Source organism: Micromesistius poutassou, assembly GCF_964030765.1.
Source record: "Micromesistius poutassou genome assembly, chromosome: 18".
Taxonomy (NCBI): Eukaryota; Metazoa; Chordata; class Actinopteri; order Gadiformes; family Gadidae; genus Micromesistius; species Micromesistius poutassou.
Window position 1 is genome coordinate 14778413 of NC_140288.1, and position 27572 is coordinate 14805984.

The 27572-nt window shown below is 43.5% G+C and overlaps 3 protein-coding genes across 6 annotated transcripts; 1 reads left to right on the forward strand and 2 right to left on the reverse strand.

Annotated features, from left to right (window-relative positions):
* The first annotated feature begins 274 nt into the window (after window positions 1–274).
* On the forward strand, window positions 275–6635 carry enoph1 (enolase-phosphatase 1). The gene is made up of 6 exons (XM_084482983.1): window positions 275–606; window positions 1359–1460; window positions 2561–2763; window positions 3122–3254; window positions 4339–4462; window positions 5300–6635. The coding sequence occupies exons 1-6, from the start codon at window positions 523–525 to the stop codon at window positions 5437–5439; spliced, it is 786 nt and encodes a 261-aa protein (XP_084339109.1). The 5' UTR covers window positions 275–522; the 3' UTR covers window positions 5440–6635.
* Window positions 6636–6712: 77 nt separating this feature from the next.
* tmem150c (transmembrane protein 150C) lies at window positions 6713–9899 on the reverse strand (the record flags this gene model as incomplete). The annotated part of the gene is made up of 9 exons (XM_084482752.1): window positions 9792–9899; window positions 9599–9695; window positions 9309–9414; window positions 8899–8952; window positions 8791–8820; window positions 8637–8704; window positions 8082–8209; window positions 7573–7750; window positions 6713–6951 (listed from the first exon to the last, which is right to left on the reverse strand). The coding sequence occupies exons 3-9, from the start codon at window positions 9380–9382 to the stop codon at window positions 6713–6715; spliced, it is 771 nt and encodes a 256-aa protein (XP_084338878.1). The 5' UTR covers window positions 9383–9414; window positions 9599–9695; window positions 9792–9899.
* Window positions 9900–11162: 1263 nt separating this feature from the next.
* sec31a (SEC31 homolog A, COPII coat complex component) lies at window positions 11163–27473 on the reverse strand. Of its 4 annotated transcripts, none has more exons than XM_084483053.1 (28): window positions 27329–27473; window positions 26393–26476; window positions 26086–26209; window positions 25662–25860; window positions 25442–25537; window positions 24602–24742; window positions 24094–24236; window positions 23895–23994; window positions 23548–23709; window positions 23056–23214; window positions 22535–22756; window positions 22225–22299; window positions 22090–22122; window positions 20762–21226; window positions 20183–20393; window positions 19576–19754; window positions 19107–19233; window positions 18537–18682; window positions 17842–18021; window positions 17173–17469; window positions 16207–16305; window positions 15167–15278; window positions 14197–14556; window positions 13604–13662; window positions 13259–13504; window positions 12699–12818; window positions 12524–12595; window positions 11163–12220 (listed from the first exon to the last, which is right to left on the reverse strand). In XM_084483053.1, exons 2-28 carry the CDS (start codon window positions 26469–26471, stop codon window positions 12041–12043), a joined length of 4386 nt encoding a protein of 1461 aa, XP_084339179.1. In that variant the 5' UTR covers window positions 26472–26476; window positions 27329–27473; the 3' UTR covers window positions 11163–12040. The 4 variants fall into 4 exon arrangements, with proteins under 4 accessions (XP_084339179.1, XP_084339178.1, XP_084339180.1 ...); XM_084483052.1 differs by having other exon boundaries at window positions 17173–17472; XM_084483054.1 differs by lacking the exon at window positions 16207–16305 and having other exon boundaries at window positions 17173–17472.
* Between the last annotated feature and the right edge of the window lie 99 nt (window positions 27474–27572).

Genomic DNA, 27572 nt, shown 5'->3' on the forward strand with positions numbered 1-27572 from the left:
ATATCAACTAATAAAATAATAAATAAATAAACGAATAAATCTCTTGCAAATTTGACCAACACTGTTGCACACAAGAAGGACTTTATAAAAAAAAAACTTTCTGAGGCGTGACTCTAAACTACACACTATCCTTAACGCCTGCAGCACCACACCAGCGTGTTTCACTGTGAGGTGAGCTCAGGGTGAAACACTCATACATATATATTATTACATGTATATTCACACCCCCTTGCACAGTTGAAGTCCGCCTATAGCTGACCGTCACAGACGCACCCATTCGCTGTGTGGTGTCTGCAGTCAGGTCCCAGCCTGTACCGACTAGCTGCAATGCTATATCCATAGCTAGATCTAAACTTATCGTAGGCCTTAATACTATTAGGAATAACACCGCAGAACGGGCTTCGCTGTGAGCACGGTTCGGTTGATAAACGCGTTCACCATCGTCTTGTCATTACAGGCGAACGTTTTGACGCCCAGGCTAGCGTCTGCTAAGCTAACTAGCTGCAGATTCTTTCGAAAAACATGGCCACTGTGGCGATTCCTGCAAATACCACGGCACTGTTGCTGGATATTGAGGGGACAACAACACCGATAACCTTTGTTAAGGTCAGTTTCTATTTTTTGAGACAATCACATTGCCCGGGGGCCTTGTTACAGTGGGGGACCTGTAGTTTCCATTGAATCCCACGTTTTTGAAGAGTGCCACCATGCACGCTGCTTTTGCTTGACGTTAAGCTCTTGCTAGTCATGTCCATAATAATAATAATAATACTATATGTATATATAGGGAGACATTAGTGTACGTTTAAAGCATGGGCATGCCAATGGCAGTTTCGATACCAAAGGTCGATCTGCACAGAAGAGGCGCATTGTTCTGCACAGTACACATACTGGTTAATAAAAGGCCAATGGAACAATGACTGTCAGGCCGAGAGCTATCATCTGCAAACAAAGTCAAAGATATGGTCTGAATTTAGAGGAACCTGTGTATGGGGGAACATTGAAGCACTTCCACAAGCTTGAGAAAGCATTATATAATGGAAATCGAGAAATGCTTGGAAATTATTGGATCTAGAAATTACAAAAATGTTTTTCAAAAATGTATGTTGGATAAATGTATTATGCATCTGAAGACTTGCGACTGTGCAGATGTGGGCGAAGCTGTTACAAGCTGGCCCGGACATTCATGCTCTGACTGGAAGTCGTCGTTTTTAATCGTATTAAAAAGGTTTTTGGAAGAGTAGGACGGATCCCGTCAGGTAGATGTTGCATAATATCGTCATATATGGTTTCTGAGATAAGATAAAATACTTCGACAAAATCTAACAAATCTAACAACGGCATGTTTGTACTTGCAGGATATCCTATTTCCATACATCAGAGATCAACTTGAAGATTATCTGTCGACCCACTGGGAGGAAGACGAGTGCAAACAGGATGTTCATCTTCTAAAGAAACAGGTAGAGTGGTTGGAGAGCTGCTCAGATGGGCAAGTCGTATTAACTATTCACCAGCTACCATGGCTAATGGCGGGTTGGACATGAATAATTAATAATATTAATAAGTATTGGTCATTTCAAAAAATGGCAACTTCAAGACGCATGGATATACTTAATTCTTTCTTCATTGAACAGTTGAGCTTTGTAGTATCTTTCTGAAATTCCATACATTCTTAGCATAGGGAGACACAAATGGGACTGACACTCCCAACCCTTGCAGTGTCAATGCCATACTCCACCATTTTAACTCTACAGTTCACTCCTTCAAACTCGTATTTTCACACTGTAGTTCTGTATTAAATGCAGGAACCGCAGCTGTCACCACTAAAAGCAATTTCATTTAAGCCATTAAGCCATTAAGCCAGGGGATTCACAAGTGAGGCAGAAAACAATCAAGACACACATCCCGAACCCAAGTAGCTAGTCAAGTCAAATTGATATAGCCCATTTCGTACACAGAAAGGAAACCCAATGTGCTTAACAGTCATGAAAAAAAAACCAGATTAAAATAGTTAAAATATCATAAAATGATCACATTAGTTTAAATAAAACGAAAATATGGAAATTAACAAAACAAATACACAAAATGAAAAAGGAAAATAAAATACAAGACACAACACAAGTAAGAAAAACAAAAGCTAGAGTAATGGAGCAAGATGGTAATGGTGCAAGAGTTGGACCATTAGCACAGCTTGGTCTTCAATCTGGATTTAAAAATGGAGATGGTGGGAGAAGTCTTAATATTTAGGGGTAGGCAGTTCCAAAGACGGACCGCAGAGCAACTGGAAGCTGCCTCTCCCTGCTTAGTGCGGGCGCTGGGTTGTACCAGTTGGTATCTTACTACCGACCTAAGTGTTCTCGAGGGACTGTACACTTTAAACATGTCTGCTAACTACAGAGGTCCTTGGCCATTGAGTGATTTAAAAACAAGCAAAAGGGCTTTTAAAGGGATTTTGAAACTACCCAAAAGTTGTGTAGTGCAACGCGACCACTTTCTCCAAAATACTTCTTTGCACTATCGGTTGTTCTGTTTCTAAAGTAAAGCCTTTCCCCCACATCAGCTGGAGGAGGACCTGCGGCAGAACCGGGCGTGTCCCGTGCATGTGCTGGACCAGACGGTGCACACGGATGAGGAGAAGGCCATCCGGGAGGTGATGGAGAACGTCCTGTGGCAGATGGCGGCCGACAGGAAGACCACGGCGCTCAAGCAGTTCCAAGGTCACATGTGGCGGGCGGCCTACTCTGCAGGGAGAATCAAAGGCGAGTAAGTAGTAGAGCCAGAGGTTTGGATTGATCTTACACACACAAAACCTGCTTGTTGTGGAGGCAAATTACACTTAAAGCTTCTTCATACAGTATGTGTATAAACATATGGGGGGAGGGGGTAAAGTTATTGTTCGATACACTGGAAAAGTTCTGATTCTCAACAACAGATTATTTAAAGATTATTTCAGAGCTTAGTTCAGAGCTTTGCATCGGTTTATGTATATATGGGCTGCACTTTTTGCATTGTGATATGTTTCTGTCAGGACGGGGGTATTTAAAATTCAATGTTGCATGAATCCCAGTGAGTTCCGATGGTGTAACCCTAGTGTTGTGTTCTTGTGTGTCGTTACCAACAGAGTGTATCAGGATGTAGTTCCGTCCATTAGAAGTTGGAGGAGACACGGCTTGAAGGTGTACATCTACTCCTCTGGAAGCGTGGAGGCCCAGAAGCTTCTGTTTGGATACTCTGTGGAAGGAGATGTTTTAGATGTAAGTCAGCTTGCCACAAGAGTCCATACACCGGCACGGCTCATTCAATTCATGAAGATGAGCGCTGCATATTGACGTGCGTTTATGGTCAGGTTGTGCCTATATTTCACAAGGACATGAACATCTACACCTTACATTGACATAAGGTCATTGATTCGATTCTCTAAGCCAAAGAGTCTAGGTAGCTGATGAAGAGAAACTTCTTTTTAGGCCAGCGAAATATTTGATTTAATATTAGAGCATGATCATCAAGTTACCAAGGATACATTCAGTGAGACAATGGATGAACAAGATTCTTATAGGGAAACGTTTGCTTTGTGGGTAGGGAATATACAGTTAACAAAGGTGGGAGTGATCATTCTGGAGCATTTAGGATTGGCGGGAGAGGCCAAGTTAACTTGCAATACACTATAGGGGAAGTGGTCATGTCTGCAAGTCTGCAAGGTAGGGCTGCAACACAGCCAAACAAATCTACACAACAAAGAAGTCAGTGGATTGGCCTGGCCTCAGCGTCAGACCCAGTGGCTCCAGTGGGAATGCAAATCCGAACCACCTTAACCTCTCTCAGTTAGAGAGAGGAAGGGTGGTATCTTAAGGTCCAAGGATAATGTAAACAGTTCCTTTTTAGATTGACTAGTAATTATATAAACAAGGTTAATGTAAGGTTTATAATTGTGTATTATAGTTATGATTAATATTTCCACGACAGTAGCTTATCAATGTGAATTATAATTACATTATAGCGTGTTTTATATAATGACTGACGTGAAGACGGCGTCATTGTGAATTGGACGTGCATGGAATTAGGCTACGCTTACGTTGTGTTTTTGTGTGAATTTGGGGTAGGCTGAGAACACTAAAACCATATGATAAAAATTGCGTTGACTGCAAAAAAAAGTGCTGTACGAATGACCTACTTTTTAGTTAACAGGATTTTTTCGTTATGCACAACGGAGCTTAAATCAAAACAAAAAAAGTGCACAAGTCAGTTGAATTCCTTTAAAGAGCTGGGTCTTCAGTTTGCTCTAACGTACACAACGTGTTCTCAGTTTGTAATCTGTCGCTGCTCTTCTTCCCATGGCAGCTGTTCGATGGCCACTTTGACACCAACATGGGACTCAAGGTGGAGGGTAAAAGCTACCAGAGGATCGCAGAACGGATCGGTTGCCCTCCTGAAGAAATCACATTCTTGACGGACGTCTCCAGAGGTGGGGGCCAGTGTTTTAGCTCTGTCTTTGTGTAAACTTTATCTACCATGTAATCCGTTCATAGAATACTTGTGAGTGACTCTGCCTTTTTGGCATTATTAAACCTGCAGTGTAGTTCTTTTTCCCCCCCAAATGTTTCAAGTATGAAAGAGACCCGTCCTAGACCCCACCTGAAAAAAGTACAGAAATATACACACCATGTCGACAGCTCAAGTAACCCAGGGGGATTTGTATTCCTCTCTCCTAAATCAATTTGTTCTAGGGAGGGAAATCAAGTTTCAAAATAAAAGCGATGACGGCAGCAGAAAAAAGATGCCCAGCGTGCACATTTTAAATCCACCGTTGGCTGTAAATCCTGACACATCTGAGGTCGTTATTAAACAAGCCGTTTCTTACTCTTTACTTAGTAACTCTTTAGGGATGGACCCATACTCGATTTCTAAGCCCATACTGAGATTGCATACGTAAGCCGAAATGGGCCGATACATGACATTTTTATCATTATGATGTAATCGTGCCTAAATTTCATCAAGTTTTCTAATAAAAAACGGAGCCCATAAAAATGGCGCTCTATGGGACAAAAATATAATGTATAGTCCCAATCAAAATAGTTATCCCTTAGTGATATCACTACGTAGGTGTCCAGCAGCCAGAAGGAATGGATTTATAGACTGAATCAACTGGTAATCTGTCCATACGTACATCTGAGTGGATACTTTAGGCCATTTTAGTATTCCATATATTGGCCAATATCACAGATGTACATGGGTGGCTGATATAGTCATAACTCTGTATTAACGTCTGACCTTGGGTGACCCTGGGTGTCCCTGGGTGCAGAAGCAAAGGCGGCGGAGGACGCAGGGCTGAACGTGGTGGTAGTGGTGAGGCCGGGGAACCTGGAGCTCAGCGAGGAGGAGCGGGGCCTCTACACACTCGTCACGTCCTTCAACCAGCTGCAAGTGACGGGGGGCGTTTAACACCGACCCCTGGGAGGGAGGGAGAGGCTCGGTCACACTGACCGATGACCTCTCTCACTCTCTCTCTCTCTCTCTCTCGTACTCAAGAGTCAGTGACAGTCAAGATCAAACAAAGGGGACTACTAGCAACACCTGGAACCCACTTCTAAGGATTTTTTTCTTTTTCTTTTTACATGATCGTCCTATTTAAATGTATGACCACCGATTTCTTAACCTCAGAGTTAAGAAAGAAAATGGACCCACCCCCCCGGTCCTCATTTCCCTCTTGTGCCATGTGTTTAATAGGAGAAGTTGTGTGTAGATTAAAGCCGTTGATACAACCTATAGGGAATGCCCACAGCGTGCCAACTGTTCTAAATATACACCAGTATGGTGACTTCTTCAGGAGGGATCACCTCCCATCACACAGGAGAAGCTGAGTATGTTTGTACCAAGTGTTTGTCTAGTGTTTTTTTTGTAAATCCCGTTTCTCTTCCCTCATGTACAGTTTGTCGTGTCCTATATACGTGTTTGAATGCGTTTCAAGTGTAAGGAATGTTGTCCATGAATAACCTCTTTAGAAATATTTTAATCCAGCTACGCAAACGGCATTGCATTTTCTTCTGCTATAGATGAGAGAAAACAGATGCACACAAAAAGATAAAACGCACACACTTCAAAACGTATTTAAATGTGCTACTTAATATATGACATGGATATCTGCCTAAAATTCGCCAAATGTAATGTTTCTGTACCCGACATCTAAATCCTGACCATACATGATTTGACGAAACCTCCCAATAAATGAATTGTATACTGGAGTTCTGTATTGTTGCAGTGGCACAACAATTGTGCTCATGTTGGATAATAAAAAAAAACTTGCACAAAATCAAGTAAATGTTGAATTGCCCACCATGGCCAACATAAAGATGATGCATAAGTCTAGAATTTTCTTTCTTGAACCTGGTCTCTAGTTAAGACATTACCTTGAAGTTTACGGTTTAACTTTGAATCTACATGCAAGACAGCAAGAGGATTTGAGTTTGCTTGATGTAACTGGGAGATGATTACATTCCCCCCCCAAAAATAAGCAAAGAATAATGAAATATACCTCGAAGTAGAAAAAATATATACATCTAGTCAGTGACCATTATTAATTAATGGTAATGCTATGCTCCATTTTGATCGGAAAACCCGCAAGGTAGACCAAACATTCAAAAATAGTACGCTTGAATTGTTTTGATACGCCAGATGATGTGAATATACCACAACCTAGTTCCTTCTTGTTTTTGACTCAAAAGTAGCCAGGATGATCCTGTGTTTGCGTCGTGGTATCGGGGTGATTCTCCGACACCACTGAGAACCTGTCCGACAGGGTGACGGGTGGCTCTTGGTGATCCGTGCAGACGACATTGAAGTGGAAGTGGCGGAACTCCACAGACAACGTGCCGATGAAGGCCAGCAGGAACATGACCAGGCACCACTGCGTTCGCGCCCCGTGGAGGTGATGACCCCGCAACATGAGGGACAAGTCTGTCACAAGCAACGCTAAGGAGCAACCGTGCAAAAATGTGATGGGTCAAAGAGAATCGGTAAACCATTGCCAGTCATTGGTCGTGGATTTTGAGTCCTTCGAACCAGACCAACGACGGCAACGGGACAACTTTTCTGTGGTGTCTAATGCGTAAGATTGAGTTCATGGTGCAGACCGGGATTTTTCACAGCACGTGAATGAAGCAGTACTCTCTTGTAGTAAAAAATTGGGTCCCCCTTTAAATTGGGGACCCATCAAGTGTGATGTTGATTACCCATTACCCGCCATTGTACTCGTTTGTGACATTACAAGTGGGTGTGTGCAATCTACCCTGATGTATGATGAATTAAAGGTAACATATTATACCACCAGGTGTGAGTGTGATTAGCCGTTATTTGTGATATAACGTCAGAAGAGGCAGATTTTGAAAACGGCTTGTAACAGCTGATCACACTCACACCTGGTGGTATAATATGGGACCTTTAAGGACCAACCAGTCCACCCAGTGGCCTTTACCAACTGGAAGGTCGATCTATCATACCTCTGGGTGCATAGACCCACAGGGTCCTTTAAGCTGAGCATATCCAAAACGACTGAATAGTAAATAGTAAACAGGATACAGAGCAGCATGCTCAGGGTGATGGCCGCAGACAGCACAAAGCGAACGATGCCCAAGCATCTCCCCTCGTTCCTAAGGTTGAGTCTGAGGGTGGTGACGGACTGCAGCCAGCAGAAGACGGTGCCCAGGCCGAAGGTCAGGCTGGTGCCAGTGTTGTGGACGTCTTCATCATTGGACCACTGGATCAAGAGGAGGTTGGGGTTAAGAACTGCACATTCAACATATTGCTCTCTCTATTGAATTGTTGTGACAAAGATGTTTGATTGCCTCTTACTCTCCGCCTCTATTTAAATGCTTATTGCAGTCTTTCTCTGTGATGTGATGAAAATGAAAATGTTCTCTCTGACTACATCAAACATGTATGATAGTAACCCATTCATTTCTGGCCACAATGTTCCACTTGGTTCATGTTGAGCCTTGATATAGCTAATAACCAGCTGCAAGTGTACGGTTACAGAACATAAATAAAACAAGGTCTTAGATCTGGTAGTATGTAGGCCGCTACAGTACCTGGAAGTTGCCCACTAGTGTCATCCCAAAGGAGGCCAAAGTGAACGTGACCAGGCTGGCTATGTTCAGCCAAGGCGTGCGCACTTTGGGCTTCAGCTGCAGGTATCTGAGGAATCCAATTAGGAATCCTAAAATGAAAAAAAAGAAGAAGCTTTTAACATGAATAAGTTGTGCACTTATTTGTGGGATAACCAAGTCATTTGTGTTAGAATCACGTGCTTTAACAGCAGAAGTTCAAATGTGTCTACATTTTATTATTATTATTATTATTATACAGTAACTTACTTTTCACCCATTCACTCAACCTTAACCCGTTACTCTAACCAAACGGTGTAGTTTCATACTGTTCCCTAAAGGTATTTCATGTAAACATGCTGTTACATCACACAGTACTTAGTTGTGTATTAACCCTGCAAGAGGACACTAATACATTGAATTAAATAGTTCTAAATTATTATATTATATAAATATTAATAATATATAGAGAATAGTAATGTAATGTAATTGTATTCATTTTACATTGATAAAATATATAAATATAAATGAATACTTTACCCATAAAAGCTGCCATATTCATAACCTGACTGAAGACACAGCTAGCAGGTGGTCGATTGCCTGCGATACTGAGAAAATAACACATGCATTGAATATGGTAGGAAACCTTTATTACATTATAATCAAGCTTAGTAAAAGCCCCTGAGGTGCTTACCTTATATACGGTGGAGCTCTCCGATTATCACTACAAAATAAAAGTATTATAAACAAATGGGCCTAGATACAGTATGTTTTGAGATGCCTTTAAGTGCTTAGCCCTTACCTGCTCTGCCAACCCAAAGAGGTTATGGTTTCATATTGCCGAGCGATGAAATACCTATGGCAATAAAAGTACATAGTTGCACAAATTCCTCATTTCACCCTCGAACCAGGAGAAGTTTCCTAGTAGGGGCTATTTGTGAATCCTACAAATCTGAATGGGATTATTATAATAGTAGGCCTTATATAAAAATAATAATGATTTTATGCAGGACTAGGTGCAGCAGTAGCAGTACACAGAACCGGTTAGACGCATACAACAACATTCTGCAAGTGTGTGTGTGTGTGTGTGTGTGTGTGTGTGTGTGTGTGTGTGTGTGTGTGTGTGTGTGTGTGTGTGTGAATGTGTCAATGTACCTAGAGGGTCTGTATAAATGTAGAGGGTCTGTATAAATGTTGATGGTTAAAACTTACACAAGTATGAGTCCAATGGCGGTGCATAATGAAAAGCATATGGGAAGAAATGCCCACAAGCTCCAGCTCCTCATCTTGCCTTCTCACAGCTGACTGTAAAACAACACTGACAAAAGCCACAGGCAGTTTGGACAGTGACGGCAGGATAATAGACGTGTTACCTGAAAGCTAAACTCAACCTGGTCACTGGAGAACATAATACTATATTAGTCAGCCCTCATGAAGCCTTTGAAGATAAAACACATCCAAAAAAAATCCACATACAAAAAACATCCAGCAGGATGTCTTACCTGATAAAATAACCTTTTGGTTATTCAACGCGGGAGGTTTTCAAGTGACAGAAACGTCGACACAATTCCTCGGCCCATATTTGGTCAGTGAACGGCGCTACAATTAAAAGGTTTCTTTGTATTATTCAGTCACAGTGAGAGATGAGTGACTAGTCTGGGATGTTATTGGTGGATAGAAAGCTAGATAGATTACCTCACCATCGAACTTTTTGCTCATCCCGTAGGCTATTCTTCTCGTTTAATATGGTTATGGTCTATCTATTTATTTATCCGTAACGTTTGTAGGTCGTCTTCATATGTGTAGAAATGTTTGTTAGCTCTATTCCAATGCGGTATATGTAGTCCGTTGCAGCTTCCGGTTTTCTGGCCGAGGGTTTACGCACTTGGATAAACTCCAGGTAACAGCTCCAGAGCTCACACTCCTGTCCGATATTAACAAACTGACAACATCGCACTGGTTTGTTCTTACATTGAATAAGGCAAATGGGTCCGTTTTATTTGCCTCTCGAACTAAATATTAATTTATCAAACGTAGAAACGTTCAGCGGAAAACAATGTGACGACCTGAACGAGCTTGAACGAAAAGAAGACTAGCTCGATCTTTTAGGAACATGGTCAACTGTAAACATATTTTTCAATGGCAGAACATTGTATTAAAAGTAAGGAATAATCTATTGAATATTAAATCTATTCAAATCATCAAATTCATAAGAATGCTTTTTACTTATTTGCCCACAGCAACTGACTAAATTTCCCTTCATTAATTATAAAAACATCTACCTTGAAAAAGGCATCACACAAGAAGCCATATGTTAAATAAATACAATTTAATGAAAATATTGAATATTGTCAATTTCAAACAAGAAATCAATTTCCTTCCAACTGGAAATGTGGAGTTTGGTCATGTCTTTTAAGTGTAGAACTGGGTTTCTAATTATTTCCACTGGGGATGATTACATTGGTGTATTTACCACACATGCGTGTACAATTTTAAAGTATCCTCTTTTAGAAGGAGGCATCATCTGCTAAAATGAGAAACAAAATCAAGAAAGAATTAAGATTAACACTAGAGCATATCTTGCTTTGCATTTACTGTACATTACCCAGGTTGGAAATATGTTGGTCCAATAAACTGTATTCATTATAGGCCTACTGGTCATAAAATAATGCAGGTAGAATTAAAGCCAAGTAATAAAAGCATATTAGTAAGGCAGTGACCGCAAGAATTGTGAGGTGATGTCCCCCACAATTGACAAACTGACTAAATGTAAAGCTACTTATTTCCCAATAGAATCCCGTTTAACTGTATTGAGAACTCACAATAATACTCATAAAAGCTGAATGTTTTCATGTTTATAGATGGTAATTGGTACCTTCCTGATTAAACTCAGGTAAACTGTATAAACGGTATACATTTTATAAATAAGGCGTCCACTCACTCAAGTTGATATGATTTGTTAGACCTTCACTACCACATTAAAACTCTTCATTAACATTCATGCCATTTAAACCATACTTTCAACCAGAGATATCAAAGCGATAATTGGTCTTTTACAACTTAGCGTCTAGTAATGATCTTTTATTGTGTTGAAATGGGGCTCTTTAAACAGCATTACAGTTTCCTAAACTGTACATATTTCCAGAAGACTTTCAAATCGATATAAAATGCATTAACAAACCTCCTGCCTAGTAATACAAACATAAACAAAACAGAAGCATAGATTCCCAATTTTACAAAAAGAATGGTATTTCTGCAATTACACAACACATTTGATATCCTATCTGTATCTATATTCGTTTTTTTTAAAGGAGCATTTCTATTTTCGAGTTTATCAATGTCAAGAAATCCAGATTCATTGTTCATCATCATCCTTGATCTCTTTCATACACATACAAATTCCCTTTCATTTCAGCAAATCAAGGAACAAGAATCTCTTGTAATTTATCATCTTCCCTTTTCCTGTACAAGGAAAAAATCCAGCCAAGTATAATATCTCTCATACTATGTTACTGGCCAAACTCTTAAACTCTGAATTTATTTTTGATTGGATTGCTCCATAATATTTCTTTTATTCTGTCAATTCACTTAAAATAAAAACGATAAATTATATTAAAGTCATTAAAATTGTGTAGTGATAGCAAGCGTTAGTGTGTGGCTGGTTGCAGAGTAGCCCTTATTGTTCATGGTCCAACTTGGGGCACCAGGGTACCCCACTATTTGTCAAAATTTGTCAAACCCTTCTCCCGTAACTTTGTAAGTTAGGCAATAAAAGGAACGATTGGCACACATAAATGATTGAAATTAATCATTTTCATTGTGAATCATGTCAAGCTCCCTGTAAGGTGAACCTAAAATAATTCCTGTATAAATCCATGGTAACGCCTAACCGATTACTCTTAATCCATCTGCAGGAGACTTTCTGATCTTTTTGGTTATAATTCTTAGACTCCGAGTTTGTTGGCTTGTGTCAGCACCACCTTGAGCACCGGCATGAAGGCAGACGTCTCGCTGAAGTTGCTGCTGCCAACTATGTGGGTGTGGATGTTGAGGCCGTCCGTGTAGGCTCTCGACTCAATACTCCTCGCTATGTTGTGCAGACCTCCTACAATGGCTGGGGAGAGCTGTGGAAGGAAGGGGGTGGAGACGGGAAGTGAGAGCGATTCAAGTTGACAATGATTCGTCCACATCAACGGATTCTGCTTAGCCAGCAATGAGCCAATTCTCCAATATTAATTAAATGATTCAGCCAAGTTGGCAATGCTGCAATTCTTCATCTCTAACTGATTCTGCATAGCTGGCAGTCAACAGATTATTTGAGTGGAAACTGATTCTGCAAGCTGGCGAAAATCAAAAAGAATTCTCTTCAGGACAAGACAAAATATGACAATTAAACAATGAGGATAAAATTAAAAAGAGTTTCTCACCGACTGCTCTCGGAGTTTGTCATACAGGGCTTCCAAGCGCTTGTTGGCGTCATCAAGCTTCCTCTTGGTTTGCTGGGAAAACAGTCAAAGTAAAATGAATTCTGCAGTCTTAAGGAAGATATTGAATACATGTAATGTTTCATGTCATTATGATTAATTCATATTGAAGACTCACAGGGTCACTAGCGACAGCCAAGCACTTCTGGATCAGGCCCTCAAAGGTGGTCTTTAGCACCACATGCTCCTCTGGGATGGGCTTCTTCAAGATCTTCTCAGCGGGGATGGACTGCATAGGCTGTGGGATGAGATCATGCCAGAGGATTCAAAGATGGCTCATAAATATTAATAATGATAACCATATATTATTTTTTGTATATCACTTTTCTAAACACTCAAAGACAATTTATAGCAAGAATACACACAAAAACACACAAATCTAAATTTGCATCATCAAGAAAAAAAGTTTAGTTAAAATTTTAATTTGGGGCAGAAAGACAAGACAATATTGAAAGTGTTGAAACATTTAAAGCAATGTTTAAATCATGTTCATAGTCTTCCACCCACTGCCCGAAGTGCCACTCTTTCATAATATGAAGTTATAAAAGTATGAAGACAAACCTAGTTAATGCAATAAGGTAATGTACATTACAAGTAGAACAAACTGAATACTTAATTTGCCAAAGCAAAATAAAGCTTGCAGCTTCGTCTGGTTCCCAGGTGGGCGGTCGAGTATACCTGTATGTGGTCCCCAGTCGGAGCTCCAGGCGGACCTTCCACACTGGTTTGAGGCATGGCTTGGTGACCACCAGAAGAGGGGGGGTGCTGCTGCCTGCCTGAGAAGGGGCCCTGGAAGGCCCCTTGGCCAGGATCCATGGATCCCTGCAGAGATATGGGGGACATGGGCTGGGCCTGGGGGTCGCTGCCGGGGGGGCCCATGATGGGGGCGGTGATGGGGGCAGGTGGAGTGTAGTTCTCAAGGCCCTGGTGGTGCAGAAGGAGGATGACAGACGCTGTGTTTAGATTGGTCATGATCAGAGCATTGCCTGGACTTCTACTGGCTGCACAAATCAGGGAACCTACCTTCTTCTTTGTTGCTGCTCTGTTGAGAGCGGGAGGGTCGTTCCAGCCGTTCTGAGGTCCTACAACAACACGATGTTCATTTATTGATCTGGGTCATTTAAAGATGTTTGACTGTAATGTGTAAATAAATATAATGACAAATGTTTTGAGTAAATTAATTACAGATATAAATGAGAAGAAACATGGTACATCATTGATCTGTTGTTAAATCAGATACCTGCAGCAAATCTGTTTTATTAATGACATTGTCCTAAAAGTTAATTTGCAAAAACATCTCTTGATAAAACCACTTACCTTCAATGACTAATTTCATTATTCTACACGTCCACTTAAAAATAGTGCAGAAATGCAAAGTTTTGATTGAACTGATTGCAGATTTGCACCAAAAGGTCAAATAAGTTTAGATTGATCATTTTGGTTGACTCTGATATGTCCCTTTTCTCAACCATGGGGCCAATATCAAACCACCGGTTTAGTCCCCCGTGTCTGAACTTGCAGACCTGCGCTTGGAGAGCCGTGGCAGACCACTAGACGAATGGGGGGGGTGGGGATTCAGGTGTGGTGCTAGAGACCAGTGGTCAGCCTGTGTGTACCTGGTCCTCCAAACGGTGCTTGCATGTATGAGACGGGAGATCCAGGCCCGCCGTGTTGGAACGGTGTTCCGTGGGCCAGAGGACCGGGTGCATAGGTAGGAGACGAAGAGGCAGAGGAAGAGGTAGGCGCAGTCGGAAAGTAGGGTGTGTTGTACGGAGGAGGGCAGGAAAGGGGCTGGTACACGGGAGAGGGCCCGGGGCCCGGCTGCGTGTACTGAGAGCGGAAACCGGGAGCCGGCGGTAAGGAGGAGGAGGTGGGGGGGGGGGGAGCGGCAGCAGGTAGAGGAGCTGCAGGGCAGTGGAAGGGCTGATAGACGGCTGAGGGCCCGGTCCCCGCCGCTCCGTAGTGGCTGACCTGGGCTACGGCCACACGAGGTGAAGACAGATGCAGTTAGTAGGAGGATACACACGGTACCGATAGAGACCAGTGGACTATCCAGCTAGTTGCTCGCATGCTAGACATGCAACATGCTCATGTGCTCTACATTACACCCTGCTATAGAGGACAACGTTACTTATTGACACCGTGCTATCATGCTTTATAACATTGCACTTTATAACATCATCATGCTATAGAAACGGAATACATGCTCTGAGGAGAAAAGTGAAAAGTAATTTCTAGCAGGCGATCAAAACTCAGGCTATTGATAAAATGATATGCTAGGATGCAATCATTTTTATCTTAAAATAGAAAGCATTTTTAGGAAAAGGGAAATAAAAGGTTTCTCGACATTGTGGGAAGTGCGTTATTCTGGGGTTACCTCTTGATGGTTGTGTTGTATTCAACTAATGATTTGTAACTAATACTTAAAGATTGGTTCATAACACTTTCATCACAACACTACAAAGCTAGAATGTGGTCTAAGAATAACAATTAAAACTTGATCAAAACCTTCCCGTCATATTACCACTGTACGAACATGTTTTGGTTGCCAGGTAGAACGGACGAAAGACATGAATGAAGACTTACGTTGGTACTGGTGGGCGTACATGTACCCTGGAGTGGAGGAGGGAGGGGGGCCGCTGGCAGCCGCTGGGCCCGGGGCGGGCATCCCGTGCATGGGGTTAGGAAGAGGTTCGTTCTGCGGGGCACAGACACAGAGCCCAATGTGATCCATGAAAGCCAATCACTCACATTAGGAGCCTTGTGATGCAGGTTGACCTGGAGGCTGCTGTCATGTTTACTGTGGTTACATCGTTGAATGAATCCCGTTCCCCTGTAAAATCTACTATGGCTCTACTGTGGATAATAAAACTGAATGTATTTCATTTTCCTACTTCGTATTTGTTATGCGGCAGATGCTTTTCATCCAAAGATACTTTATGTTGTTAATGAGCAAGTTGAGGTTAGGGTATCTTGCTCAGGTCGACTGCAGACATTGGGCTTCAAAACCACAACCTTTCGGTTGGGAGGGGGTCAAACACCCTAACCTCCCATACGATCCTGACCCCCATTAAGAGACAACTGAGTCAACATTAAGGAGGTTCTCTGTGACCCAGCGAACAGTGCTGACAGCAAACAGATCTACAGTGCAAGTTAATAGAAGGAATGTCGTTTGAGTAAAGAGATGTTGGATGAGGTGAATCCTCTGCAGTCGGCGGTTAGCATGGTTGCACATGAGTCATGCAGAATGTAAGGATGCATTGGAGCGAAGCACTGCAGTGACTGATGGATGATGGTATGACAAAACATTTAGTGGTGGGCTCCATGGAAACAGAACGTGGATAACGACCAAAAAATAAATTGAAAGGAATCCATAAAAAAACAAACATTCAAATTGAGACAAATATTCCAAGCACAGAAAACGACTAAAACAAAATAATATAAATAAATGCGCTCCCTAGAGGGGTAAAAGGGCTCAACTTTTTTCAGTTTGTAGTAGGACAATAGCTTGGGCATGCTGTGTTGTTGACAGGTGGTGGGATTTAGTATTTAAGTACTAGCAGTAGTAGTAGTAACAGGACATGCGTGGAAGAAGGACCGTGGGAGTGGGGGGGGTGTCAGTGTACCTGCTGGTCGGGACCACTGGCTAGCTGAACGGGGGGGATACTGGGGAGAGCTGTGGGGGTTTGGTTACTCCACGACGTTACAGTGGAGGCAGCCCTCACCTAAACACACAGAGACACACCATACCACACATGATGGCCACACCCCCTTGGGAAGAACAGAGTGAACGCCATCGCCGGGCTACACCCCAACACCGGACCGCGCCCGCAGCAGGGAACCTCCTCGTCTCCTTCGCCAGGGACAAGTCGGCGAGGAATGCTGTCAAAGTACGGCTCCCTTCCTAGGATTTACCGTTTCAATTACCTTTGGAAATCATGTGCCGCAAAGCAGTGTTTTCTTCTTATTGCATATACCTAATGGTAAAGTTTCCTTTTTTTAGTTTTTTCAGCATTGTATTTACGCTACAGAACAGCAAACAGACCCTGGATTATATTCCGCTCTTAGCCTGGTCCATAATGAAGGCACATAATGAAGGCAAGTGTCCTTGGACTTTTAAGGCAGGGAACTGTGCTGGTTGGACGCATGTTGAGGGCATCATAGCATCATTAGTACGTATGAAGATGTGCTGTGATACCATTTCTCGAGTAATAGCGACCATCTTAACCCTGGAGACCGAAAGTAACACGTTCACCCACAATGTGATTGTATGGCAATGAGGATCGATGCCAATGATTGTGATGCACTACAATAGCAATATGACACAATATACAGCGGCATATGAATGGTAAAAATGGGCCCCTACTTTAACAATACGAGCTATCACCATCTTCACAATCTACCCGTTTGTGACATCACAAGTGGGAGTGTGTCAAATCAACATAGAAGCCTGCCCAGTGGACCAGTGGACTAACTGGTAGGCTGCATACATCCCACTTATGATGTCACAAACGGCTGGAGTTTGAAATGGCTTTTAACGGCTCATTGGTAAAATAGGGGCCTTCGAGGTAGTGGGCGGGGGGGGTTTGTACCGGTTGATAATACTGTGGTTGAGGTGGAGTGGAGGTAAGGGCGGGGGCCGCGGGCCCCGGGGCCGGCTGGGAGGGCCCCATGGAAGGCGGGCCCGGGTTGTACATGGGCCTGGGGGCGGCCCCAGCGGCGGCGTAAGGGTTCTGGCGGGTCGGGGCAGCAGGCTGCTGGGCTGGGGCCCTCTGGGCCGGCATTGCGGCAGGGGCGGCTTGTTGTGGTTGTTGTGATTGTTGTTGTTGTTGTTGTTGCTGTGGTTGTTGTTGTTGTTGGCCCAATGCCCGACTGAGACGCTTGTGGAGCTGCTGGATACAGAGGAAATGAACGCGATGTTAAATGACATTAAAACATGACAGTTGGATAGATTATAACAGTGTTATGGATATCATTGATCATTTATTAGAGATATTTTCCCCATGTTTTATATGAACCTTATGAATGAATGTATTTCAACATTTTATTTTGCTTCGCTGTAGTCCATGTTATATTATTATCATCAACTATTAATTTGATATTTATTATGTTTTATTTGAATGTGTTACTAATACCATAACACAATACACGCCGTAGGGTGACACTTTAATCCAAAACATCGCTTTACAACAACACACTGAAGGACCACGCACGGCAGCCTCTCAGACCTCCAGGAGACGGGTTGACGTGGCGGGACCCACCTGGTTGGTGCTTCCCGACAGGTATGCCACGGCGGTGGCCAGGCTGCCCTGGGAGGCCAGCAGGCTGGCGTACTGGCCCATCATCTCCTCCAGAAGGACGCCGCTGGCGGTGGAAGCGGCGCCGCCCCGCTGGGCCTGCTCCACGGCCCGCCGCAGGACCACCACCTTCTCCACCAGGTCCTGCAGGAGGAGGCACACTCGTTGGTTCACCACGTTTTTCTTCCGTTTTAAGCTTACCTCTCTTTCCTCGTCGATTTAGATTTAAGGTTAGGGAGGAGTGGACAGCCAAGGCCTTTGAGGCTGTGACTGGGATTAAGGGCCATACAAACACAATCGTCTCGAGTTAAACGTATTAATTCTCCTTGTTGTTATCTTGTTAGGCACTCTGTTTTGCAGTTCTGGACAAAAAAACAACGTTTGAATGAAGTTTGATGGATTGAACCATACACGATGAAGTCATCTTTATTTAGCCTTAAGCACACGGCTGTGTTTTGGGTTGCACTGCGACATTCACACTGTGTGTGCTTTGGGTTACATGGGGACACTGGCATCCAGCCAGGACTACATGGCAAAACATAAAGACAGACGGACGCCAACCACAGCTGCAGTACAATAAACCACAGAGGTAGTCCCGACAGGAGGTTATCCAACAGTGTGAAAATGAACTGTGAGAGGGAAGCGAGGTGTGGACCTACCTGGAGGGAGAGGGGAGAGTACCCTGCCTGAGCCCGGGTCCAACACGACACCACCTTCTCCACGTTGCCGGCGCAGATGTAGCACAGGGACGCCTGCGCCTGGAGCAGGGCGTCCTGGGACACCTCCAGCCGTCCACCCAGAAGGTCTTTACAAAATAAAAGTATCACATTCATAGGCATCTGTTGACTTTTATACTTTATAGACGAGAGACTAGTAGGCTAAAAGGCTTGTAGGTTTTGGGGATATATACAAACAAACTAAGATTAACTAGGTGCTTACAAAAAGTGATAACATCTGAGGAGCAGTTCAGTCAAGGGTTGATCAATAAATACAGAGAGGTGCAGACTGAAACAAGGCTAAGTACTATTTAATCATTTTTAGTAATTTTACAGATTTTTTTTAATTAAGGAGCAGGTAGAGTTAAGCCGTCTTGCTGAAGGTAAGTGTCTACAGGTTGGCTGTGGACATTGGGGATCAAACCCAGAACCTTTCGGCTAACAAACAACCCCCTGCTCCGTCCTCCGCCCTAAAGAAACAGTCTCCATCCACAGCCTCCCAGGTGTACTGACCACAGAAGGCGGAGAACTCTTCTGGCCGGGCGTAGGTCATGACGGCAGCCAAAGCTTCCTTCCAGTTGGCCAGGTCACATGACGTCAGGATGTCCGTCCAGTCCTTCATCACCACCGCACTGATCAACTGCCGTTACAATATGTCAGTTACCATAAGATCGACAGAGCGATAGATCAATGCATGCCTCATTCATAGGGAAATTATTATAAAACTAAAGTTCAATATAAGAGACAGAAATATATAAAATATCACAAAAGAATAAAAACAAGAAAGACAATTAAAAACTCTGAATTACAGTATATGTATTTGCAGTTGATTGTACATCAGAAGAGTTATACAACAATATATGATAATGCACTGCACATTCTTTGTATATCCCACACACAATATGAATAGAAGGAACATAGTTTAAACCAGACACAACCCTGGTTGATGGAGAAAGTGTGTTGTGCCAAGCTGTTTACTGACCTTGGTAAGTTTGGTGTGCGTTTTGGAGAAATACTTCTTCTGTGTTTTCTCTAGGAGGTCTGAACCACCAGCGATCGCCAGGATGATGCTGTCCGCCATGCGGTTGTCATGGATACAGAGGTCCACGGCCCCCTCAAAGTCTCCAGTCAGCAGTGCCTGGGTGATCAGCCCGTCCACGTCTAGATAAAGACCACATTGGGTACTGGTAAGAACAAGTTTTGCTTTTCAGTGTTGACCATTGTTTAACGCTACTACTAAGCAACGGATTTTAAAAAAAAGTGACTTACATTTTTTTATAAATATAATTCATGAGTTAGGTACGATTTGGCTGGAAGTCAAACTCCCTAGTCACTACCCTGCCCTAATGCATTAAATATCTATTCATAAAGAAAACCAAACGGATGCAATTCATTATATCATAACCATCATATGATACATCAAAACCGTCCAGACATGATGTCTCAATAAAGCACCATCTTACGTTGTTTTACAACAACCTCAGTTGGAATTTGTGTGTTTTACTTTAAGTTTCCTTTCTGATTGTCTTAGTATTCAGCATATTTCTGAGCTGATTCTAATCAAATAAATGAACGAAACGTGTGATTACCTTGGCTAACGGCAAGGTGGACTCCTCCCTGGGCAGCAGCAGGAGCAGGAGCAGGAGGAGCAGCAGGAGGAGGAGCAGTAGGAGGAGGAGCAACAGGAGCAGCAATATCAGGGACTATAACAGGGACTATATCAGGGACTACAGCAGAGTCCTCCACCGTCACAGGGCTCTGGTCTGCTGGCTCAGCCAGCCCATCTGGTAGACCCACATCCTGGAAGAACAGGTTGGGGATTTACTACGCATGTACACTTTGAATGTGAATCAAATGTATTACATGTCTATGTCCATATTTGAAAACCAAGACCAAAGAAACGTAATTACAAAAACATAAATGGCGTGCCATATATAGTCAATACTGCAAGGATGAAGTAACACAAATAGAAATGACAAATAATAAAGTCAGTTAGAGCATATTTAAATAAAGTAATGCAGTATGTGAGAAGAAAATCTTTTATCCCTTCATGTTATTTTCAAACCCTTTCTTCACATATAGTTTGCTGAGAAACGTCTCTCTTCTCTTAACACAGGCCGATCTTTATCAGAATAGCATAACACCACCTAGACTGTCAACCAGCATACCTCCTGCTGGGGTATCTCCTCCTCCTCCTCCTCCTCCTCCTCCAAATTGACATCCTCCCCCTCCCCGAGCTCCTGGTCCAGCTCCAGGTCCAGCTCCAGCTCCTCCCCCAGGCCCAGGTCTACGGGGCTATCTGAGTCCAGGTCCAAGTCAAACTCATCCTCGGGAAGGGGGGCGGCTGCCGGCTCGTCGGGAAGGAGGGCGGGGGCCGGCTCGTTGGGAAAGAGGGCGGGGGCCGGCTCGTCGGCGGCGGGCTGGAGGTTTGCTGCGGAGATGAGGTCAAACGCTGCCTCTGGAGAGATGTCGGCAGGCGGGGGCATGAAGCTGCTTGCGGCAGGGGCCACCGCAGGCTGGAGGGCTTCAGGGGCCACAGTGGGCTGGAAGGCATCAGGCGCCACAGCGGGCTCCATGGACTCAAGGGCCACAGCGGGCTGGAGAGGGGCAGGGGCACTCACCTCCGTCTCTGGCTACAGATAGTAGGAGAAGGAAAATATATATATATGTATGTTAGTTAGTGAAAGGAAAAACTGAACAATACACCACACACACACACACACACACACACACACACACACACACACACACACACACACACACACACACACACACACACACACACACACACACACACACACACACACACACACACACACACACACACACTCTATCCCGTTGTCGCCTAGAGACGGTCTTAAAGGCAACGTATTCCGGAACCTGACGGTTGTGGTGAATTATTTCTTAAGCCTGTGAGAGCTTTCTCACCACATTGTCTCCCTTTGGTTTGTTTTTCGTGTCATGTGTTCTAACCATTTCAACAATCTGTGGTTCTAACTGAGAACAGACTTCCTCTGTGAGGACAGTAAAGAATGAATCTGATGTTTAGGAAGCCTTTTACGTTCCTTATTCGCATGACAGGGCCTTTGAAGGGTGTTTCATTTACGTTTGCAATATGGTGAAGTGAGAGTAGTTTAAAACAGGAAATACAGTCAAACCACCCCGATTTTGTAATTGCACTTCCTTCATTACTGGAAAACTAGTAGCAGGCAAACATTAAGGAAGATACATTTATAAACATCAATAAGCCTCAACAATAAAATGGTCACATATACAAAAACGATACACAAGAAATGTTTTCATAGTTGGTTTTTCAATGAGAACATCAAAGATCAACAAATTATAGAACTAAAAATCTAGTGTTGGCTAAACTTGGGTGAACCTTAGTTTTCTCTGTAGAAACTGTTGCACAGATTTAACGGTAGGTATCAATATATGGTAGAGCTTGGCAGGTTTTATATATAAATAAATAAATGTAACATGTTTCACTTTTTACCTTTTCAGCCATTTCCTTCAGGGCAGTGGAAATCTGAAAATTAAATAAAAAAGGAGTTTTAACAACATTACTCAATGCACTAAAACCCGAACACAAACATTTTAAACTTACAGTTGTAGTGTGCTTTTTATATACCTTTGCAGCCAGCTCCTCCTTTTTGTAGCCCAGTAGATCAAGATATTGTCCACGGACATCACTGTCAAAATTAACCTGAAAACAGAATAAAGATGTTCTCACTCATTGAAAATAATAAAACACCCGAAAAATACACCGAAAATACATTTATTTACAAAATAAGTCGTACAAATGTAGCATAGGCTGCTACTACTAAAGTAATATTTAGCTCACTACTATTACGAATTATATTATGTATTCTCAATATCTTATTACATTCTTAATATTGACACTGAGGTAGGAGTGCTCTCGGTCACTAGAAGTGTCGCACCTTGAGGAAGGACCAGACGGTCTTCTCGAAGCTGTCCTGCGCTGCGTCGATCTTCGTCTGGCAGAAGTCCACAAAGTTCCCGTCGCTCAGCGTGGCCTGCAGCAGGTCGGAGCGTGCCAGGAAGGCCGTCTCCGTGACGACCTGGCTCACGTGCACCACGTGCTTGGCGGGCTGCTGCGGGTTCGACGGCGCGTTGTCCAGGGTCACGAGCTTGCCTCCGAACTGCAGCGGGGGAGAGATGTGTGTGAAGGACGGTGTTTTACAATTGATGCTTAAGATACTGTTGTTGTTATTAGCGATCACGCTGAATTTAGAATGCACCTAGTTGAGGTGTGATGTTTCTGCCATCTTGCACAAAAGAAAAAGCGTTACCATGAGTTACTTGAAGGTTACTCCAATTTGGATGCATGCTTTGATTCCTCTGAGCTTCAGTTACTTGGCTTTGGATTTAAAGTCTAAATGGCCGTACTTAAAGGAGACACTGTTACGCACATTTCATAGTTCAGCGTTGCATTACTCACGGCGAACGAGGCTCCGACGGGTCTGCGGATCCACTTGGGGGGCTTCTTCAGGGGGTTGACCAGGGTCGTGGGGGCAGGGCAGGGGGCTTGGGGCAGCTGCAGCGGGGGCAGAGCCTGTCCGGTTCCAAACGGGTCCATGTTCCCGAAGGAGTTGCTGATCTGTGATGCACAGCAACAAAAACAAATGACAACAGAGTCAGCGTTAGGACACAAATTGAATTAGGCGCCTGTGTTATCAGATTTAAGGGCCTGATTACGTTATACGACAGTTTCATAGTCCACCAGAGAACAACCTTACACAGGCCCTGAAGCCAAATGACAGTTTTCATCAATCAATATTTAGTGATTTTGCACTAAAGTTTTGGTCGATAGTGATTGCTTAAAGAAGTAGTCAAAAAGATAAACAAATAACAAATATATATGTATATGTTGCAAATGAGTTCCTAAACATTTGACGTTGTAGTGCATTATTTGAAGGGACGGCTGCCTTACTTGGTCCGCTTGCCTCTGGCTCTGGGCCTGGCTGCTTCCTCCCATGATGGAATAGATGCCGATGTTCCCGTCGAAGGCTGCGGCCGACAGCACCGCCGGGTTCCTGGGGCACCACTTGATGTCGAAGCACCACTGAGTGTTGGTGGGCAGCTCGTACAAAACCTGAGCGGACAGCATGTAGAGTCACGTTAGTCGGAGTTGTTAGAAAATGTTATATAGTTACAAAAATGATTTCATCTTCAGCATATTGTCAATGTCTTATTTTTAAAGCTTTAAAGCTAAGCCTCGACTGCTTCAAGATAAGGTACAGTTTGAATAAATGGAAAGCCAAAGCTGGGGGCGTTTACCTCTGCAGTGTTTGGGTTCCAGCAGAGAATCCTGTTGTCCTTCCCACAGCTCAGCAGCAGCTCGGGGTCCGCCAAGCTCCAGTCCATGGCCAGGACCCCCCTGAAAACACCCCCCCCGGTTTAATCCAATCCACTCCACCTTCATAGGGATCACAAACTGCTGGGAGAAGCCCTCAGACCGGTGATGACGAGGACCTACCTGGTGTGGTTCTCCAGGATCTTTAATGGGGACGTGGCGAAGCGGAGGTCCCACATCTGGATGACGGGCATGCGGTCGTCTTCTGATGACAGGACCAGCTGTGTGGCCACCTCTGGGTTCCAGGCTAGCCCAGAACAGTGCATCTGAAACCAAAACATACGTCACAGACATGTAGTAGTAGTAAAAGCTATGATAGAGAGCACCAAATACGTCCCATACATGTAGTTATAGATAGATATGATTAGTAGTTTTATAAGATACTATTGGTATGAAACTACCTACAAGCTATTATGCTGACAAAAGTAGGAGTAAGCTATTAAATGCATCGTAATGGTATTGTAACTAATATACTTACTAATATTATATAACTTATTTTATTAGGAGCGACAAGAGAGACAGACTGAGAGACAATTGATAGACGATAGGATTGAATCTATCCATGAAGTATACCGACTCAGTTGTCCCATCACTATTGTCATAAGATGACCTTGAGGACAGACGGCCGTACCCTGTTGCTGTGGTCGCTGACTTTAATGATGAGGTCGTTCTTGCGGAGGTCCCAGACGGCGGCGCGGCCACTGGGACTGGCCGAGGCCAGGATGTGCTGCACCTGACGGTTCCACGCCACGCAGCTGATGTCCTCCAGAGGCTAGGGAGCAGTTCAGTGCACCCAACTGATTAGACGTACGCAACAACATTCTGCAGCATTCAGTGAGTGAGTGAGTGAGTGAGTGAGTGAGTGAGTGAGTGAGTGAGTGAGTGAGTGAGTGAGTGAGTGAGTGAGTGAGTGAGTGAGTGAGTGAGTGAGTGAGTGAGTGAGTGAGTGAGTGAGTGAGTGAGTGAGTGAGTGTGTGTGTGTGTGTGTGTGTGTGAGTGAGTGAGTGAGTGAGTGAGTGAGTGTGTGTGAGGAAGAGAGAGCACACGCTGGATACATTCAATTACAATACGTACAATATGTTGTTTAACTGAAGCTTATGCTGCAATAACAACAATTCTCACATAACTTGATTTGATGAATGTCTTTGAGAGTTCTCTAAAGACTACATGACAGAAGTAATCGAACGAGTCCAATGAACTGATGACTTCAGCCTCAGCTGACATGGTACTGGAAGATAGGTTTACCTTTCCCAGACTGTACTAATAAATGGTGAAATAAGGTTGTATTTAAATTTGTGTTTTCCTTTAAAGTTAGCTTGCCTGTACATACTTAGCATTGGAATGTGTCGTGTTGTGTTGTGTTACTCTAATAACAAATGTTTATTTCCACGCTGACTAAGCTTGGATTGAGTCACAATTCACATATTAACCACAGTCACATATTAACTTATCTAACTTTTTCGATGTGTACCTGAGTTTTAGGCCCGGGTGTCATCGGGGAGCCAAAGTTATTCAGGTCCCAAATGTAGATTTCAGACTCGTTGCCTCCGGACGCCACCAGGTTTGCCTGCGCACAAAAACAGTAAAAACACATTGAGACTCAAATGGTACAACACAGCGGCATGATGAGCAACCTCATAACGGCATCACGTGAACAACATCAGCTTTCATACAGGCTGTGTCAGACGTACCTGGAAGGGGTTAACGTCCAGCGCCCTCACTGGCCCTGTGTGCTTGTCGCTCTGAGTGATGATGACATCACTGTCACCCGCCATTATTTTGGCTGGGTCGTAGAGGATGACATCGCCGTTCTCCCCACCCGCGATCAGGACCCCGTTTGGGTGACCGGCCCCGTCCATCCCATGGGGGCTCCACACAAGTTTGTGATATCTGTGGAGGCGACAGTGTGAGGAGGAGAGAGCATTACATTAATGAGTGAATTACGTTTTCTGCTTTCTTACTAAATTAATTATCATCGAGGCCATACATTATGCTGTATGCCATATGGCAGGATATCACAACAATCAGGTATCAGGCTGACACAATGTGGAGGGAAGCAGAGGTAGCGTAGTGGTCATGCTGTTCAACAATACAGTCCGCGGTCTGCCTGCCTACCTGTGGGAGGATGAGAAGGTGCCACAAGACTTCATGTCCAGAGACGTATCGGCCAGGTCCAACTCAAAGATCTCCAGGCAGGCATTGGTGCTGAAGGAGGCATCCAGCTGCTGTGCAGAGGTCCCTGAGGAAAATGAGCAGAAGGAAGTTTTGAAGAAAGACGTTATAAAAACTCCACTTTCTCTCTGTTTCATCAACAAGAAGAGAAACGTGAAGATTGAGAGTGGGATTCACTTTAGCCTTAGCCATATTGAGCTTGTCTGAAGCAACTTTGTAATCGTTTCATGTCTGGGACGTGTGCTCCTACCTGTTGCTAGGTAGATTGGATGTTGCTGTGAGGGACTCCAGCTCTGGATGGCTGTACGATTGATCTCCTTCAGTTTCATCCTGACTAAAAAAAAACACAGACCAAAAAGAATGAACATTTACCACAGGAAAGATTGAATATATAGAGTAAGACACTGCAATGCATCAACTTCCAGTTACGTAGCCCTATATTAATCTCCCAAGAAGAAAAAAAAGGAAAGTTTTGTCGAAACTGACAGTAGCCTGATAGATTAACTACATAACCATATTATAGGTATTGTGAACATTTATGGGGATATAGTTTACAAGACTAATACATCGTAAGAGGGTCTTGCGTTTGAGAAGTTGCATCACATGTACAGTGTTTATAGTCAGTGTGGATTAAGCACCTATGGTCGAGATTTTCTTTAATGATTAAGGTTTTAATGCTGTAAGGGTTCGAACTGATTAGATCTCTCATCGCTCACTGTGCAGCCAATATGATTGAATCGTAATTACTATTAATCAGTTTGAAGTGTTAAATGTTATAAAAGGATACAGCCATTGAGGAGTCGTGCATTAATCGATGGACATGTGTGTGAATTGATTTATGAAAAATCTATCCGATTAGTAGATAACGTGAATAAATACATTTGCATAAGAACACATTAGCTTTAAAGCAGCTAACAGCTGATAGCGACGCAACTCATGTAGAAAGAACACACCATTGATTCTAGGACACTAGCCTACGAGGACAGCACTTACATGACTTAAAGCCTCAAGGGCTCAGCGCCGTCATTGCACGTAATGCCTTATATTTGTACACCGCAATTTGGTATGACGGTTAAATGTTTATAACGATGAAACAAATACCTAGCCGGCTAACTAGTATACGAGGAGGTTTAACATTTCAAGTGAGTCCCTCGCATATTCCCAACACAACCGAGTAGCCACTTACCTTCCTAAACGTTGATCTTATGTTAGATTTGTACATGCACGCAGGCATACAACGCGACTATGTACACAAACAAGTCAATCTTAAAAATGGTCCTTCGCGTCTGCAGCTCGGTACTGTGTGCGCTGGCCCCGAGTACAAGGCGAGATTCCACGTCTCCAGCGGTGACCATCAACGTGGCACTGCGAGGCTCCTCCCGCCGTGGCACGACGGCTTCCGGTAAACGTAGACGTCGCCATAACACGCC

Excerpts from the sequence above, each read along its gene's own strand:
- enoph1 (XM_084482983.1), top strand. The coding sequence starts at position 523 with ATGGCCACTGTGGCGATTCCTGCAAATACCACGGCACTGTTGCTGGAT. Across the intron at positions 2,764-3,121 it reads GCAGGGAGAATCAAAGGCGA|AGTGTATCAGGATGTAGTTC; the intron begins GTAAGTAGTAGA and ends CGTTACCAACAG. Across the intron at positions 3,255-4,338 it reads TGGAAGGAGATGTTTTAGAT|CTGTTCGATGGCCACTTTGA; the intron begins GTAAGTCAGCTT and ends TTCCCATGGCAG.
- sec31a (XM_084483052.1), bottom strand. The coding sequence starts at position 26,471 with ATGAAACTGAAGGAGATCAATCGTACAGCCATCCAGAGCTGGAGTCCC. Across the intron at positions 25,861-26,085 it reads ACCTTCTCATCCTCCCACAG|ATATCACAAACTTGTGTGGA; the intron begins GTAGGCAGGCAG and ends TCGCCTCCACAG. Across the intron at positions 12,596-12,698 it reads TGGCTGTCGCTAGTGACCCT|CAAACCAAGAGGAAGCTTGA; the intron begins GTGAGTCTTCAA and ends CTGTTTTCCCAG.